A 15,102-nucleotide genomic window follows, 5' to 3' on the forward strand; every position below is an offset into this window, starting at 1 on the left:
CTGCCTCTGGCTTGGCGGGGAGGCTGGGGGCAGTCCAGGGGACCGTCCTGCCGTCGGCGATGTGTCTCCTCCCCTGGCACGAGCCCCCCTTGTCCTATCACATCCTCAGACTCTCCCGGGTGCTGACCCCCTGCACGTCTGGCTGTGGGGCTGGTTCCCTGACGACTCCTGCCCTCTCTGTGGGTGACCTCGGGCCAGCACAGGCATGGTGTTAATAAGGCTACTTGACAGCATACGGATGAAAACAAGGAGACCAACAGGAAACCTCTGTGAGGGTGATGGGGGAGCGGCGGGGAGCTTCCAGTGGGAAGCACAGGGCCAGTCTCCCCTCCTGGGGCGGCTGACAGACTCAACGCCACCCCTGGAGAAAGAGGGGCTGAGAGAAGCCCACGGAGGAGGCTGGGCGGCGGGGAGGGGCACCCCAAAGTACAGCAGAGAGGAGAGGACAGGGACATAGAAGCAGAGCCCCAAGGGGTGTTTTCTCAGAAGGTGGGGAGATGAAAGGCGAGAGCCAGGCCCCCCCCACACACGGTCTGGTTTATTGGCTCATCACACACACACACACCAGTATGTACACAAACATAAATATTGCAATGTACACATTTACATGGGACCTCTGGCCTGCCCAGGCTCCCGTCTCCGGGTCGGGGGCCTACAGGGGGCTGGCACGAGAAGGCAGGAACCTAGAGGAGGGCGAGGTCCTGCTCCCCTCCTCTCACAGCACCCCCAAAGCATCCTGTCCCTTCGCAGCAGCGCTGGCCGGGCAAACACCTGCGGCGGCTGGAGTCCAGGGCATCTCCTCTGACCCTCCAGTCTGGCTCTCCTCCCAGACTCTTCCCAGGTCCCCGGGTCTCAGCCTCTGTGTCTCTCGTCTCCCCCAGGGCCTGGAGGGAGGTGGGTGCCTGCGCCCCGGCGTCAGTCCTGGCCCCTCCGGCTTCTTCCCGGGGTTCACAGGAGGCTGGGGCTGCGGTGCAGCTCGGCGGAGGCGTTGGTGCCATTGGCCGGCTCTCTGCCCGGGGCGGCGGCCACGCCGCAGCCCTCCCCGGGGCAGCCGTGCTGGATGAGGATGTCGGCACACTCCTGGCTGCCGGCGCGGCGAGCGTAGGCCAGCGGGGTCAGGCCGCGGGCGTCCCGGCTCCGCACGTCCACCCCGTACTGCAGAAGGAAGCACGTTCTCACGGTTGGCAGAAAAGGTGTGGGTTCCCCACCCTGGGTGGGGAGGACGGATGTCAGGAAGGCCCCCCCCCCCCCGCCCCCGCGCCAACTCACCCAGATAAGCAGCTGCGTGAAGACCACGTTGGCCATGGCGCTGGACAGGTGCAGGGCCGTCCGCCCGTCCCCGTCGCCGTAGGTCTCGTTCACCTCCTCCTTGGACCCGTGCGCCAGGAGCGTCACCAGCAGCCGCAGGTCGTCCTCCACCACCGCCCGGAGCAGCTGCTGGCCCAGAGGCACGTCCGAGCTGGGCAGCGGGGCCAGGAAGAGCTTCTGCTCGTACTTGGCCCGGATCCAGCGCTCCTTCTCCTCTCTGCGGGCACAGGCAGGGCCAGGCCGGGGGGCGGTCAGGGGACCGAGCGAGTGAGGCGGTGGGTAGGGGGCCGGGAGGGGGGCAGGATCAGAGCAAAGACCAGCCCGAGGGACCCAGGGCGGTTGGGGGCAGCGGGTGGCGCAGAGGGTATGGGAGATACTGGATGGAACTCTTGGGGGGAGACCCCCTGGGGTCGACAGGGATGCGCGGGGCGGGGTTGGGGGTGGTGGCGGGGACTCAGGGGGCCGCGAGGGCGGGCGGATTCCAGGCAGGGTTGGGGGCTGGGGGTGGGCAGCTTATCTGGCCCTGCAGGAACAAAGGAGGCGGGGGCCTGCCCTCGGGGCCCACGCACGACCCTATCTATCTACCACCTATTCTCTGCATCTCGGCACTCCGGCTGTAGCCTTTGCGCCACCGCGCGATAGGGCCCTGCGCATGCGCCCCCCGCCCCTCGACGTGCTGATAACTGCGGAGAAAGGGCCGGCTGTTGTGAGGCTCTGAGTGACAGGCGGAGGGCACCCCTGGGGCCCACGGCCGAGCAGAGCAACCGCCGGGTTTAACCCTTCCAGCCCGCAGCCCTGTCACAGCCGCACTGCCCCTCCCATCTCCCCACCCGGCAGGGGCACCCAGGGCCTCATGCCCTCACCTGCAGGCCTCGGGCCCCGGTTTAGCATAGCCGTCCAGGGCCCCCTCCCAGACGCTGTTGGCCAGGGCGTTGCCCATGGCCGTCATGACGGCCAGCAGCTCGGGTGGCCAGTCGTCTAGGTCGAGGGAGCGGACCCGGGAAAGGTGAGCTCCCAGATGCCGGTGCGTCCCGGAGCACTCGATGCACATGAGCGCGCCCAGGTTCAGGCTGGCCCAGTCTGGATCTAGGCAAGGAGAGGACGTGATGGAGCCGCCCTCTCCACCCTTGAGCTCCCCCCACCCGGAGCGCCCAGCCTGGTCCCACCCCCCCCAGCACTCACTGGGGGCATCGCAGTCAATACAGAAGCTGTTGCCCCGGACGGTGCGCACGGCCTGCACGGCCAGAGCTGCGTTCTGGTTCCCCAGTCGAGTCTGAAGGGATGGGGTGGGGGGCGGGTGGCTGGTGAGTAAAGAGGCCAGCGTAGGGCACTCGCCCCCAGCCCCTCCGCCCGGCGCCCACCTTGTCCTTGGCGCTGCGGCAGCCCTGCAGGCTGGCGAGGATCTGGGCCTGCACACTCTGCACCCACAGCTCCCGCTCCTCTGCCGTCGAGGCCTCGAAGTGCCACGTCTGCCCGGTGAGGGACACCACCACGAACTCGAACGACTCCTCGGCCTCTGTGGGCACATACAGGGCACGCACACCCGTCAGGGCAGCCCCCCTGGGGCCCCAGCCTGGAGGACTGTGCTCTTGGGGCTCCCCGCCGGTGGGGGGGTGTGTGGGGGGGTGGTAGCTGGGGCGCAGAGAGCAACCCGCCAACCTGGCCACTGTGGAGCCTGGGTGGAAAAGGTGGGGACGCAAGGTTTGTTGGCAGCCCCGGTGCGGCCAGGAACGGGTCTGGAAGTCAGAGGGGTGCTTCCCAGAGAAAGCGGAGCCCAGTGTCTGGAGAAGATGCGCCGGGGTGCTGGGAGGCAATGCCGGGGGATGGGGGTGTGTGTGTGTGGGGGTGTTGGAGGCGGGTGTGGGCACCATCCGTACATGTCAGCTGCAGCCGCCTCATTTTGCAGCTCATTAAACCCAATATTCCTGATGGCGTCAGCGTGGGGCTCCTGGGAGCCAGGCCCCTCCCCCCTCCCCTGGCACAGGCAGGCAGGGAGGGCGGGGTGGGGAGCAGCCTCCGTTTCCTCCACAGACCACCTGGGATGTATGAGCAGACATGGACCCGCAGACGTGTGCGGTCACAAGCCCTGGGGGCTGAACTGTGACACCCCAGCAGTGTGGGGGCGGGCGCTGCTTCAGGCTCTGCGCCCCCAGCAGACCATCCCCATGAGCCTCACTCCTGATGCTCACCCCCGCTCGCCACCCCTCCCCAGGGGGCACACAGCTCCCGACCAGCAGATGTGTGTTGTAGGGGCTGCAGAGATGAGGCCACAGGCTCTGCAGGGCAGCCTCTCATGGCCCCTGTGACACTGACCCCCCCTCCACCCAGGAAGTCCTCGGGGCCAGGTTCCCGCTTCGGGAAGCCCCGAATAGAACCATCTTCATGGCAAAAGCTGGAACCTTTCCTTCCCCAGGCTCCATCATTCTACCTCACCTCGCTCCCCACCGTCTCTGAACCCCACAGCCCTGATCATCCGTGGGGACACAGTTCCCTGGTCCAGATGGGCCCCCGGGCCATGAGCACCAAGCACACCCCTGTATCACATGCTGGCTCTGCAGAAGCCACTGTTTCCCTTAGTGATGGTCTCCCCACAGCCCTGCCCCTGCCCATGGGAGCAGAGCCCAGCAACTGTGCATCCACCTAAGTTAACTTCCAAAGGGACTCCAGCCACTGAGAAGAGACACAGTTTGAAGAGGACATGAGGAAAACCAGACAAGCAGCACTGTGATGAATAAGGAATTAGGAGGAAGAACCTATGGAAAATATCTAAGGAGCAGGGGTTTCTCTGCCCAGAGACAACTAAGGAGAGACTCAGCCCGACACGCGGATGCTTAAAAACTCGACGGGCGCTACAAGAGACGCAGGGAACACAGGTCCTGCCCGCATTACCCAGGAAGAGGTATGGGACTGGCAGCCTGCCGTCTTTTACCTTCTAAGAGAGTAAACGAAGGAAGCCCATGTTTTCACAAGGAAAGGGGTTAAGTTAGGCCAAAGAAGGAGATTTTTTTTCTAAGACACCAGGTCCAAATGACCAGAAGTTATGGAGCTGCTCTTATGGGAAATTATTATCAGAAAATGCTTAACCGAATACAGACAAGAGGGTATGAGGGCATGATGTTTCAAGGAGGACGATCCCCAAGTCCCCCTGCCCACCTCCTGTGCCCCGGTTTCCCTCGGGGGTTCCCCCTAACCTTCAGCAGCACTGCTGGGGCCGTCTGGTCGGGGGGTCCCGGTGCTCTTTTTCCTCCGGTGCTTCTTCCGGTTGGAGTGGGGAGATGGGGGGGGCTCCAGCTTGGGGCTGGAGCTGAGCACCTCAGCGGGGCCACTGGCTGGTGAGGGAGAGGGGGAGACGTGTGGGAAGCGGGGAGGGGGCAGCACCCTGACCTGCAGCTGGGGCACCCACCTGGGGGGAGCAGCCCCTCCCGCCCTCTCCCCCCAACCCCATCCCACCTCACTCCGGAGCCCCAGGCCTGGAGGAGGAGAGAGTGGGAAACTCAGGCAGAGCAGGGGGAAGGCAGGGGAAGCCAGCCTCTGCAGCCCAGAGGGGCGGAAGGTGGCTGGGAACTCGCTCGCGGGGAGCTGAAACCCCAGCAGCTCCGCACCAAATTTATCCTCAATCACACTCCCAGCTCCTCACAATTAATAGCAGAATTAGAGACAATCAGGGAGCTGCCTAATTACTGTCAATTAGAGCGCGCTAATCAAGCTCCCGTCTCCCGCACCCCGCCCGGCGCTCACCACTAAATGTCAAACTTCATTAGAGGCAGACACGCAGCGCCCTCCCTCCCTGCCTGCCTGCCTCCTTCCAGACTCAACAGAGTGGCCCATGGAGGCCGCATGCCCCGGACTGTGACCTGCCCTGGCCAGGCCTCCACCCCCCATCCCCGGGCTGGCCTGGGCTGGGCGCGGGACGTGGGGGCAGACCCTGGGCTGTGGGCGGCCAGCCCCTCCCACTGTCCGATCTGGGGCAGGGGGCTTAGTGGGGACCTGCGAAGGGTCTCTGGGAGGAGCTGATGCTCCGCTGCCTGGAGCGGGGGACAGGGGGGGCAGCAGGTGCACCGGCCCCGGGGTGGGGTGGGGGGTCTCCTCCCGTCTACACCCTCGCTGAGCTGCACTGACTGACAGATCAGGGCTGAGGGTCAGGACGCAGGTGAGAGTGAGGTGCCGGCTGAAGAGGCAGGGGAGAGGTAAGGGGAAGAGCCCTGTGAGCAAGGTCCAGACAACGATCTCCGGTAAAGAGAGCAAGGGACGTGGGAAGGGAGGTTCCCGACCACCTGGGAAGTCCGGGATGGGCCTCGGCCTATCGCAGGGGCAGTGTGGGGAGAAACTCCGTCTGGACCACTCCCTGATCTCGTCTGCAGGGCCCCCTTCCTGCCTTCAAAGCCCCCAGCACCCGCCCCCTCACCCCCGGCTTCCCTCCCCATCCCCCCCGCAGCGAGGCTGATGAGCTGGCTGCACGGGGGGCTGATGGTGATGCCAGCGCCACCAGTGCTGCCTGGGGCCGGCAGAGGGTGGGTGGGGGGCTGCAGAGGCAGGGAGGGTCTCCTGCACCGGCCGCTGGCGAGGGCCCTGGGCGTGGCCGCCCCAACTCCCTGTTTCCCAGGCACACTTGACCCCCCACCTCCGCTGAGCCCTGGAGGGCTGTTCTGGGGTGGTGGGGGGGAACCTCGCTTCCCTCCTGGCCTCACCGGGTCCTGCATACCTGGGGGCAGGGCAGCGGCCTCAGTCCACGGGTCGGCGCTGGACACAGAGCAGGCGCGCTGGTGCAGCCCCTCCGGGCGTGGACCGGCCCAGGCTGGGCTGCCGGCCGGGTGGGGGGTACCTGGGGGTGGGGGGGTGGGGGGAAGGGTCAGATGGGGAGGGACCCCGGGAGAAGGGTGGCCCACAGGCTGTCCTGAAAGCACAGCTACCCAGGGACAGAGCTTGAGAAATGCCCGCGGGACACTGGCAAAAAAACGAGGTGCTCCTGGGTTCACCAAGTACCGTGCCAGGCTTGCCAGAGAACCAGGGTGGGGGACTCGGCCAGCCTGAGACCTCACACTCACCTCGCTCCCTGCACACATCATGTTCCCCCACTCCACCCCACCCTGTGAGCAGAGCCAGAAGTTGTGGGGGGGACAGTGGGGCTGACTCCCTGTCACAGCCCGAGCCGACCCTCCTGGTCAGGCCTTCAAGTCCGCACTCCAGGCCACACACGCCGTGGGCTGTGCCTCAGCTCTGCTGCCATTCTGACGAGAAATAAGTGTATCAAATTCAAGTAATTATGTCTAATTAGTATTAGTAATTATCCTGTTGGGCTGCAGAAAATTAATCTTTCGTTTCCCATCAGGGGGAAGGACGGCGGAGCCAGGGGAATGGGGCGGCAGCTCCAGGAGTGTCAGGGGCAGTGGCAGGGCCCTCCCTGGCTCATCAGTCACCATGGACAGCCCCGGAGGCGATCGCAGACCTCTTGCCTCAGGCCACTGACCTGAGATCCTGCAGGGCCGGAGGCCAGGAGGCCACGGCTGGCAGGCAGGTCTAAGGACCAGCGGCCACGCCCAGGGGTCTGCACAGACAGCGGGGTAGGGGGCAGTGGCCGGGTGCTGGGTGCTCGTGACAGGCAGAGACCCCTGGGGTTGAACGAGCCTGATGGAGGGGGCCCCCCGACCAGCCCCACGAGCACAAGGGGCAAGTGTCTGCAAGAAGCCAGGCAGCCCCGAGTGGAAGCGCCTAGAAGGGAAAGGAATAGGCTGGCCGTGTCACACTGATGCTCTGGGGCCCGCAGGACGCTGCAGGATGGGGTGAGTTCTGTGTTTCCTGACACCCACGGCAGGAGCAGACACACAGCAAGTGCTGATTAACACCCGTGTGGGCCAGCCCCTTGCGGCCACACACCGAGGCCCCGCTCTCCGGAATCCTGCCCCCTCCTGCTCCACCTAACAGGTCCCTGCCAACTCAGATTTTCTTGGGGTGGCCTCTCCCCCACCCCCCCAAGCCTGGTCAGGAAACCTTCCAGGGGAGCAGCAGCCTCAGGGCCGACTTCCCACCACTCCCTCACATCTCCCCTGAGGTTCCAGGTCTCACTCCCCCCGACCCCAACCCCACCCAAAGACACCACAAGGCCCAAACCTCCTCCCCCCAAGCCCCCCAAGCCAAAACCCCGAGGGAGGGCGGGCGCCTTCCCTTTTCTTTGTTAATTCTCCCCTCATTACGCCTGCAATCCCACAATCAGTGTGCACTGTAATTGTCGAATTTGATGCTAATGATTAATGAATTAAACATGGAGCCATCAATTAGTCCTCGGAGGATAATTCTGCATAAAGCAGCGGATAATGTAATTACAGTAACAAAGATAATGAGATGTTAACATCGCCCGGTGAGCGGAGACGCGTTGTGAGTGTGCGCGAGGTCGCTGGCGGTGCGCTGGGGGGACGTGGCCCCGGGGGGCGGCCCGGCCACGTGCTCCGGGGACACTGGGGAGCCGTCGGTGGGCGCGGCTGGGTACGTGGGGGAGTGGGCCGCACCCCTGCTGCACGCACCACTTCTGCTCCCCAGGTTGGGGGCCTTCGGGGGACGTGGCAGGACACAGGGTCCCGGGTGTCCCTGCTCCAAGGAAGCAGCCAGCGGCCCCCTGCTGCCTGCCTGCAAGCAGGGCTCCCCTTCCATCCACTTCCGTGTCCTCTGCCCTCTGGTGCCACCTGAGAAGCCCTAGGCCGGCCCTACCCCGGGCTGCCTTCGCTGTCCCTGGGCCAGCGAACCCGCCCCCTCGCCCCCAAGCGCACCCCCGCCGGCAGCTCCGAGCACCCTACCCATCTTTCCTGTTTTCCTGTCCTTAGCGTCCCCCTCTTCACCCGTCCACTAGCGCACTCTCTGCCTATTTCAAGGGCCTCGTTCTGAGCTCGGGGAGGCTGAGTGGAAGCACAGAGCTGCCCCAGTCAGGCACGCATAGGTTCAAATCCCCCTCTACTACTTCAGTGGGATTTTGGGTGCTCAGTTGCTGAGTCGTGTCTGACTCTTTGCAACCCCATGAATTGTAAGCCACCAGGCTCCTCTGCCCATGGGATTCTCCAGGTAAGAATACTGCTGCCTGCTCAGTCATTAAGTCGTGTCTGACTCTTTGCGACCCTCATGGATGGCAGCCCCCCAGGCTCCTCTGTCCATGGGATTTTCCAAGCAAGAATGCCGGAGTGGGTGGCCATTTCCTTCTCCAGGGGATCTTCCCGACCCACGGACTGAACCCGCATCTCCTGCGTTGCAGGCAGGCTCTTTACTACTGAGCCTCCAAGGAAGCCCCTCTGGAGGATTTTACAGACAAGTTACTTAACCGCTCTGAATCTTTGTTTTTCCATCCGTAACATGGGAACACAATCTCGACGTCAGGGCTAGCACACCCGGCACCCCCTCGATCAGCGGTGCCAGCGTCCCTGACCCCTCAGCGCCTTCAGACAGGGTGGCACCCTGGCAGGGTGGGGACCCTTGCCTCAAACAAGCACCGTCTTTCTCTCTTGACTGCTGGACGGGGCGGCGTCCACACCTCTGAACAAAGACCCCACCCCGCACTGCAGAACTGAGGACGGTTACTGGGTTCGCCCCAGGCAGCTCGCTCGGCAAGCGTGGCTGAGATGTGGCCCCAGTTCCTGCGCCCCCATTGCCTGCCCCGCTCCAGACGCTGATGCCACCTGTTGGCATGAGGCTACCCGTCCCTGCTTTGATCCACCGGGCTGTCCGCTGGCCACCTCCCCTACTGACCCCACGAAGACCGCATTTTGGCCAACGAGTTAGTGGGGCTGATCCTGAAGCCTGACATTTGGCGCGAGCCTGCCCGGAGCCCTGAGGACCCAGGCTGGGCGCAGCCCCCCGACACCTACCTTCCCAGGCCCCCTCCCGTCACAGTGCGCCCCACGCCCCCACCTCAGCAGCCCCTCACCTGTGCCCCCGCCCAGCTGCGTGCTACTCCGCTCCAAGGCCAGCCCGTTGGCCCGGGGGCTGGTGCCAGGGGCTGTGGCCGGCGTGGCTCGCGGCAGGCGCTTCCCGGGCACCTTGACGGTGGTCCGCAGCAGGTCGATCTCCTTGCCGTGGACGTTCTGCATGTAGTCCTGGGGCCACGTGGACAAGACGGGGTTGGGGGGGAGACTCGTTAGGACAGGTCACTCTTCCGCAGCAAACCCCATCCCGACCCTCCCGACTCCCGGGTCTCTCCCCACACTGCCCACGTTTGTGGAGCACCCCCCAGCACCCCCTCTCCAGGTCTGCCCGCGTGTGGCTCTGGGGGCTCCGCCGGGAGCAGGGCAGGGGCCACAGAGGGCCTGGGGCCAGGAGTGACTCCCGGGCTTCTTTATGGAAGACAGCTCGGGAGGTAACGCAAAGGAGGCCAAGTATTGACCAGAGACAGGACTCGGAGAGAGGCCGGATGGCCGAGGAGAGGGACCGACAGGTCCCTGGGGACGTGGATGATGGGGCTGCCCCGGGCCACGGGTGGCTGGTCACCAAGGACCCCAGCCCTGTTTGCAGACGCTCCCACCACCACTTGGGGCCTCGAGAACTTTTACAGCCTAGAGCAGCGCCCAGTCCTTAGAATGTGTATAAGCTGTTCAGTCCTGTCCGACTCTTTACGACCCCGTGGGCTGTTCCCCGCCAGGCTCCTCTGTCAATGGGATTCTCCTGGCAAGAATACTGGAGTGGGTAGCCATTCCCTTCTCCAGGGGATCTTCCCAACCCAGGGATCAAACTCGGGTCTCCTGCATTGCAGGCGGATTCTTTACTGTCTGAGCCACCAGGGAAGCCCTGGTGCCTGATGATAAATATTTGTCGAATAGTTAAAGGGAAGCCTTCGATTCTTTCTACCGTCCTGAGGAACAGTGAGCCAAGGGCAAGGTTCCAGATACCAGTGGACATCCCAGCGGCAGGAACAGTAACCAGCGCTAATGTTACACGTCAGCTGCCCAGCCACGCGCTGGGGTCCCCCGCGCGACAGCTGACATTACGTTTCTATTTCACGCACTGCCTCACGTGAGTGTCCCGACAACCCAGGAGGACGGCGTTACTGTGCCCGCTTTACAGATGGAAAAACAGGTTATTCTTACAACAGATGACCTGCCCAAGGTCACAATCAGCAGGTGACAGGGCCAGACTTAAGCCCAGCCTCTTCAGGTCCCCAAGGAACCTCCTCTTTAGCCCCGGAGCGAACCAGCCCTGCCTTCATGTCAGCACCTGGAGGGCTGGACGTGGACAAGGCGGGTAGGGACCCCAAGAGCGGGAGCGGCTGGGTGCTGACCCCATCATACCTGCTGTCTTCACCTCGCCCTGGGTGGGGGGTGGCACCTGGCAGGGTGGGAGGTAGGATGGGGGATGCAGAGTGGAGCCCTGCCCTCCCTCTGGCTTCCCTCTGCCCTCCCTCTGCCTAAAACCTTGCCCAGCCCAGCCTGGTCTCCCTACTGCTCTGATCTTCTCGGGTGCTAATCCCTCGTCCATGGCCCTGGCGAGTTCCTGGGCGGTCCTTCCTCAGGGGGCAGAAGCTGGGCCAGTGGCACCAGCTTAACTCTGGAGGGAATTTCACCGGCTGGACTCGGACGGGCTCCTCTCCTCCGTAGTCGGGAGTGCCTCTGGTACATTTTGCATCCAGGGCGCTTCCCTGAGCACTGGGCTCAGCCTCCAGGTCCCAGCCCTCTCACTCCACCCACAAGGACACCACTTCCTGTCCCCAGGCATTCTCCTGCCTTGCCATCTTGCAGCTTCAGGGAAAAGGGAGGATGTCCTCTGCTTAAAAGAGCCGACGGGGAGTGCTGGCCAAGGCGGGCTGACCAGGGGCTCAGGGCCTACCCTCACCCTGTGAACGACCGAGATGACCTTGAGGAGAAAGGGGTCACCTGGCGCCAAGGAGCCAAGAGAACGCGGGCTTCTCCAAAGAAGAAAAGGAGTGAGATTGAGGGAGCAGAGAGCCCAGCACCAGCCCTGCTCCTGCCCCCGGCAGGCTGGAGTTCCCTGCAGGAATCACTGGGGCCAGCGGGAGGACCACGGGAAGGACGGGGCACCCCGATGCCAACATGCAGGCCAACTCCCAGAGGCCTGGCTGGGCCTGTGCATGCTAACTCACTTCAGTTGTGTCCAGCTCTTTTGCGTCCCCATGGACTGCAGCCCGCCAGGCTCCTCTGTCCAAGGGATTCTTCAGGCAGGAATACTGGAGTGGGTTGCCATGCCCTCCTCCAGGGGATCTTCCTGACCCAGGGATCGAACCTACGTACTGCATTGCACATGGATACTTTACTGCTGAGCCACCTGGGAAGCTCTTCAGAAGGCCAACAGGGGCCCTGCCAGCCAGAGAGGAGAAGCGCCCTGCCCTGCAGCTCTGCCCTGCGTCCGTGGCCTCCTGGTGAGGGACGGGGCTGGGTGCCTAGCCTTGGGCATACTCTGCTCCCAGGGTGCTTGGTTTGTGTCTCAGAAGCACAGAACAGCATTGCTGAGATGTGGACGAGGGCAGGCTCCACCACAGGAGGGCCCTTCTGCCCCAACCTCCCACCCATGCTCTGCTGAGTGCTGCCAGGGGTCTGTCCCCAGCCCGAGCCCCTCCCTGTGCCCTGGTCCCTTCCCCAGTCAACTCCGCCCACCCCCATTCCAGTCACTGCTGGGCCCTCTGGCCTTGCCTAGCACCCAGGGTGCACCCCACCATCCTAGCGGCCCCCGCACTCCAGGCCCCCACGGCCCTCCGATCGGCTCCGCACGCATCCCATCCCGGGTCCCCACACACAGTCACATCTCAGCTCGAGACGACTGTCAACAGCTGGCAGGGCCGAAGACACAGCTGCCGTCCCTTTCCCGGGGGCGGGGCTCGGGCTGCTCTAGTTCGCAAGGAGGTCACAGCAGCTGCAACAGTTTCCAGGCTCTGAGACAGCCCTGGGCTGCCCAAGCTGGGATACGGGTCAGGGTGGAGGCGGGGGGAAGCTGACCCCAGGCCAAGAAACCAGAGCCGCTCGGAGAGACTCCGTTCGGGACCAAAGAGTCAGACACCAACGGAAGGGGGAAAGCAGCACGGACCACCCAACAGGCCAGCACCCAGCCAGCTGGAGGGGTGGTGGGGGACCAGTTTCGGGCCCCCCGAGGAGACTGCGACGGGTGAGCCGGAGAGGTGGCGGCGGACAGGGTGTCGTCGGGAGCGTTTCCCTCCGTCAGCAGAACGGGGGAGCTCCGCGGCGGCTCGGGAGAGCGGTCACCACGGCTGCCTTTATTACCCACCATCAAACAGCAATTTCTTCCCCAGCCTCCTCGCTAATTACCCAGCCAGCGTTCTCATCTCGTTTTATTACTGGAATTAACAACGAGTTCAGAGCGTGGAAAGCTATTAAGATGTGTGATTAAGCCACATTCAATTAGTTTCTACAAACAATTTAATTGATGTTGCAGATAGAATTAACAGAAGGTGATTGTGTGAATGGCTCCGCTGGCTGCAAAATGGGGGAGGCTGTGGCGGGCTCTCCTGGGCCCCGGCAAGGACCGGGCGTGAAGCTCAAGACTTGCCCACCAGCCCTTCCTCCGCACACCCCTCGGGTCCCACCAGTCCGACCGGCCTGCTGACCGGTAGGCGAGTCCCCAGCACCCCTGCCCTCGAGTCTCCTGGTAGGGGGAGTGTGTGCCCTCTGGAGTTCCTGGAGGGCCTTCCTCCACCGGCTTCCTAACAGGACGGTGCCTCCAAGGGGAGCAGATGGCTCCCAGGGAGCGCAGGTCCCTGCTCATTGCCTGCAGCTGGGAAGTTTGCTCAGGTTGGAAAGTTTGCTCAGGTTGGAAAACATGGTCAAGGGGGGTAGAGGCAGGGAAGCCAACAACAGGAGCTCGGCGGCCACCAGGGAGGGACACCAAGAGATGAAAAGCAGACGGAGAGACAGCCTCTGTCAGAAGGGACCTCGGACCCCGGGGGGCGTGCACAGAGACCCTGGGCTTGGCCTCACTGGTGCTCTCACTGTTACCACGGTTTTGAACCTGGTTTGGGTCTCCCGGACAAGAAGAGAAGCGTGGACCGGGCAGGGAAGCTGCCATCTGCACGGCGGGCCAGGTGCCCAGGGCATCCGGCGTGGGTTGGGGAAGGACGTGCACTCGGAGCCCAGAAGCAGAGTACAGCGACTAAAGGGCTGACTGACGGGAAGGCCACGCTCAGCCTCTTCTCCCCACCCGCAGAGCCGGCAGCCTCTTAGATTCACCTCCCAAGCAGGGACAGCCTGGAGCCAGCGTCACCACACCCCGGCCCGGCACACTGACCACACACGGTTCCCAGGCATGGCGGCCACCCAGTCGGCCTCACTTGCCCTGATGGTACCTCTCCAGGGATCCACAGGTAGCCTGGAGGGGAGGCGCTCCTGCATTGTGCAGGAAACTCTGGGTGATTCTTACAGTCCAAGTCACAGGGGGCCAGCTCACTGGTGAGCCACCGGCTGGGTGACCGAGGAGTCGACAAAGCCCACCGAGCCTCCGCTCTCTGGGTTGTTAGTGAAGTGAAAGTCGCTCAATCGTGTCCGACCCTTTGCGACCCCCTAGACTATACAGTCCTTGGAGTTCTCCAGGCCAGAATACTGGAGTGGATAGCCTTTCCCTTCTCCAGGGGATCTTCCCAACCCAGGGATCGAACCCAGGTCTCCTACATTGCAGGCGGATTCTTTACCAGCTGAGCCACAAAGGAAGCTCGACAATGCTGGAGTGGGTAGCCCATCCCTTCTCCAGGGGATCATCCCAACCTAGGAACTGAACCGGGGTCTCCCGCCCTGCAGGCGGGTTCTTTACCAGCTGAGCCACCAGGGAAGTCGCGTGTGAAAACAGCCACCCCACAGGGTCTCTCCCTTCCCCTCTGCACCAGGCCCTGTCCTCCCTGTCCCCAGACACCCCCCCTCCCAGCCCTCGCCTCCTCCTTCCGGGGCACGGGGCCACCCAAGGGGCATAAGTGCCCAGCCAGGGCAGCAGGAGGCCGGGGGCAGTGAGGACGCAGCAGAGAGGAGAAGGCAGGCGGGTCTCACAGGTGGGGAATGAGGCCACAGACGGGCTCCCGGCCCCGCAGCTGGGAAGTGCCAGGGCAGGAGCTGTGGGCGCTGGGCCCAGGAGGCCCAGCCCCTCTCCCTGGGGACACTGCGGTCCTCTTCCTGGTCGGGGGGTGGGGATGCGGGGAGGGGGCGTCCCTGCTTCCTAGGACACCGCGCCCCTCATCAGGGCTCTGTGGGGAGCCTTGTCACCTCTGGACTCGGCAGGACTTGGGGAGGAGAAGGCTAGAGTGGGGGCAAGGATGGTGCCCAGGAGCCTCTGTGTGGAAGCCCCCGAGGTCGCCAGGCCGAGGCCCCTCATCTAACCAGCCCCCCGAGCCGGTATCCAAGCCCCAGCTCCCACCTGTGGAGTGAGAGGCCCCCAAGCTGAGGGGAAGGGCCGGGTTGACTGGAAGGGCCCACCCCAGGCCTGTGGGCTTCCTCGGGGTCCTGGGCGCTGCCCTCAGGGGGACTGGGCTACGGCCAAAGCGTGGACCCCAGTTCCTTTCGGCCGGGCCCCCTACAACCCCCATGCCGACTCAGGGGTGGGCAAGGGCCCCTCCGAGGCTGGCCCGGGGGCCTCCGGGCCAGCGGTGGGGCCGGCCCGCGTGCTGTGCTCGAGGGGCTTCGTGGGAGAACTCATTAGGCCCGCAGTGGGGTGGTGACAGAGATGGATTCCGGTGACAGCTGTGCGCTGGAGCCACGCAGCGAGGGGAGGGGGGGAGAGTGTGGGAGCCGCCACGGTGGTCCCCCCCTAGTCACCACGCCCCACCCCCTGCAGACCCCTCTGCCCAGGCCCGGTGCCCCCATGCGCCTCGTG

General features: G+C 64.2%; 1 protein-coding gene across 14 annotated transcripts in view; it reads right to left on the bottom strand.

The window, feature by feature from the left end:
* Window positions 1-475: 475 nt before the first annotated feature.
* AGAP3 (ArfGAP with GTPase domain, ankyrin repeat and PH domain 3) overlaps window positions 476-15,102 on the bottom strand; it is a 56,479-nt gene continuing 41,852 nt past the window's right edge. For 4 of the 14 annotated variants that reach the window (XM_086394884.1, XM_086394888.1, XM_086394887.1 and 1 more), the window contains exons 11-18: window positions 9,215-9,383; window positions 6,011-6,130; window positions 4,500-4,637; window positions 2,670-2,824; window positions 2,491-2,581; window positions 2,172-2,394; window positions 1,270-1,525; window positions 476-1,155 (exon numbers count right to left, since the gene is read on the bottom strand). In XM_086394884.1, the coding sequence (XP_086251010.1) occupies window positions 949-1,155; window positions 1,270-1,525; window positions 2,172-2,394; window positions 2,491-2,581; window positions 2,670-2,824; window positions 4,500-4,637; window positions 6,011-6,130; window positions 9,215-9,383 (1,359 nt within the window). In that variant the 3' untranslated portion in view covers window positions 476-948. Of the gene's footprint in view, window positions 1,156-1,269; window positions 1,526-2,171; window positions 2,582-2,669; window positions 2,825-4,499; window positions 4,638-6,010; window positions 6,131-6,401; window positions 6,537-9,214; window positions 9,384-15,102 lie in introns of those variants that run through there. The other 10 variants (XM_086394883.1, XM_086394879.1, XM_086394876.1 and 7 more) reach the window with 6 other exon arrangements.

The sequence above is a fragment of the Bos grunniens genome, chromosome 4, assembly GCF_055505025.1.
Source record: "Bos grunniens cultivar Pamir isolate PY7600 chromosome 4, Bosgru_T2T1.0, whole genome shotgun sequence".
Taxonomy (NCBI): domain Eukaryota; kingdom Metazoa; phylum Chordata; class Mammalia; order Artiodactyla; family Bovidae; genus Bos; species Bos grunniens.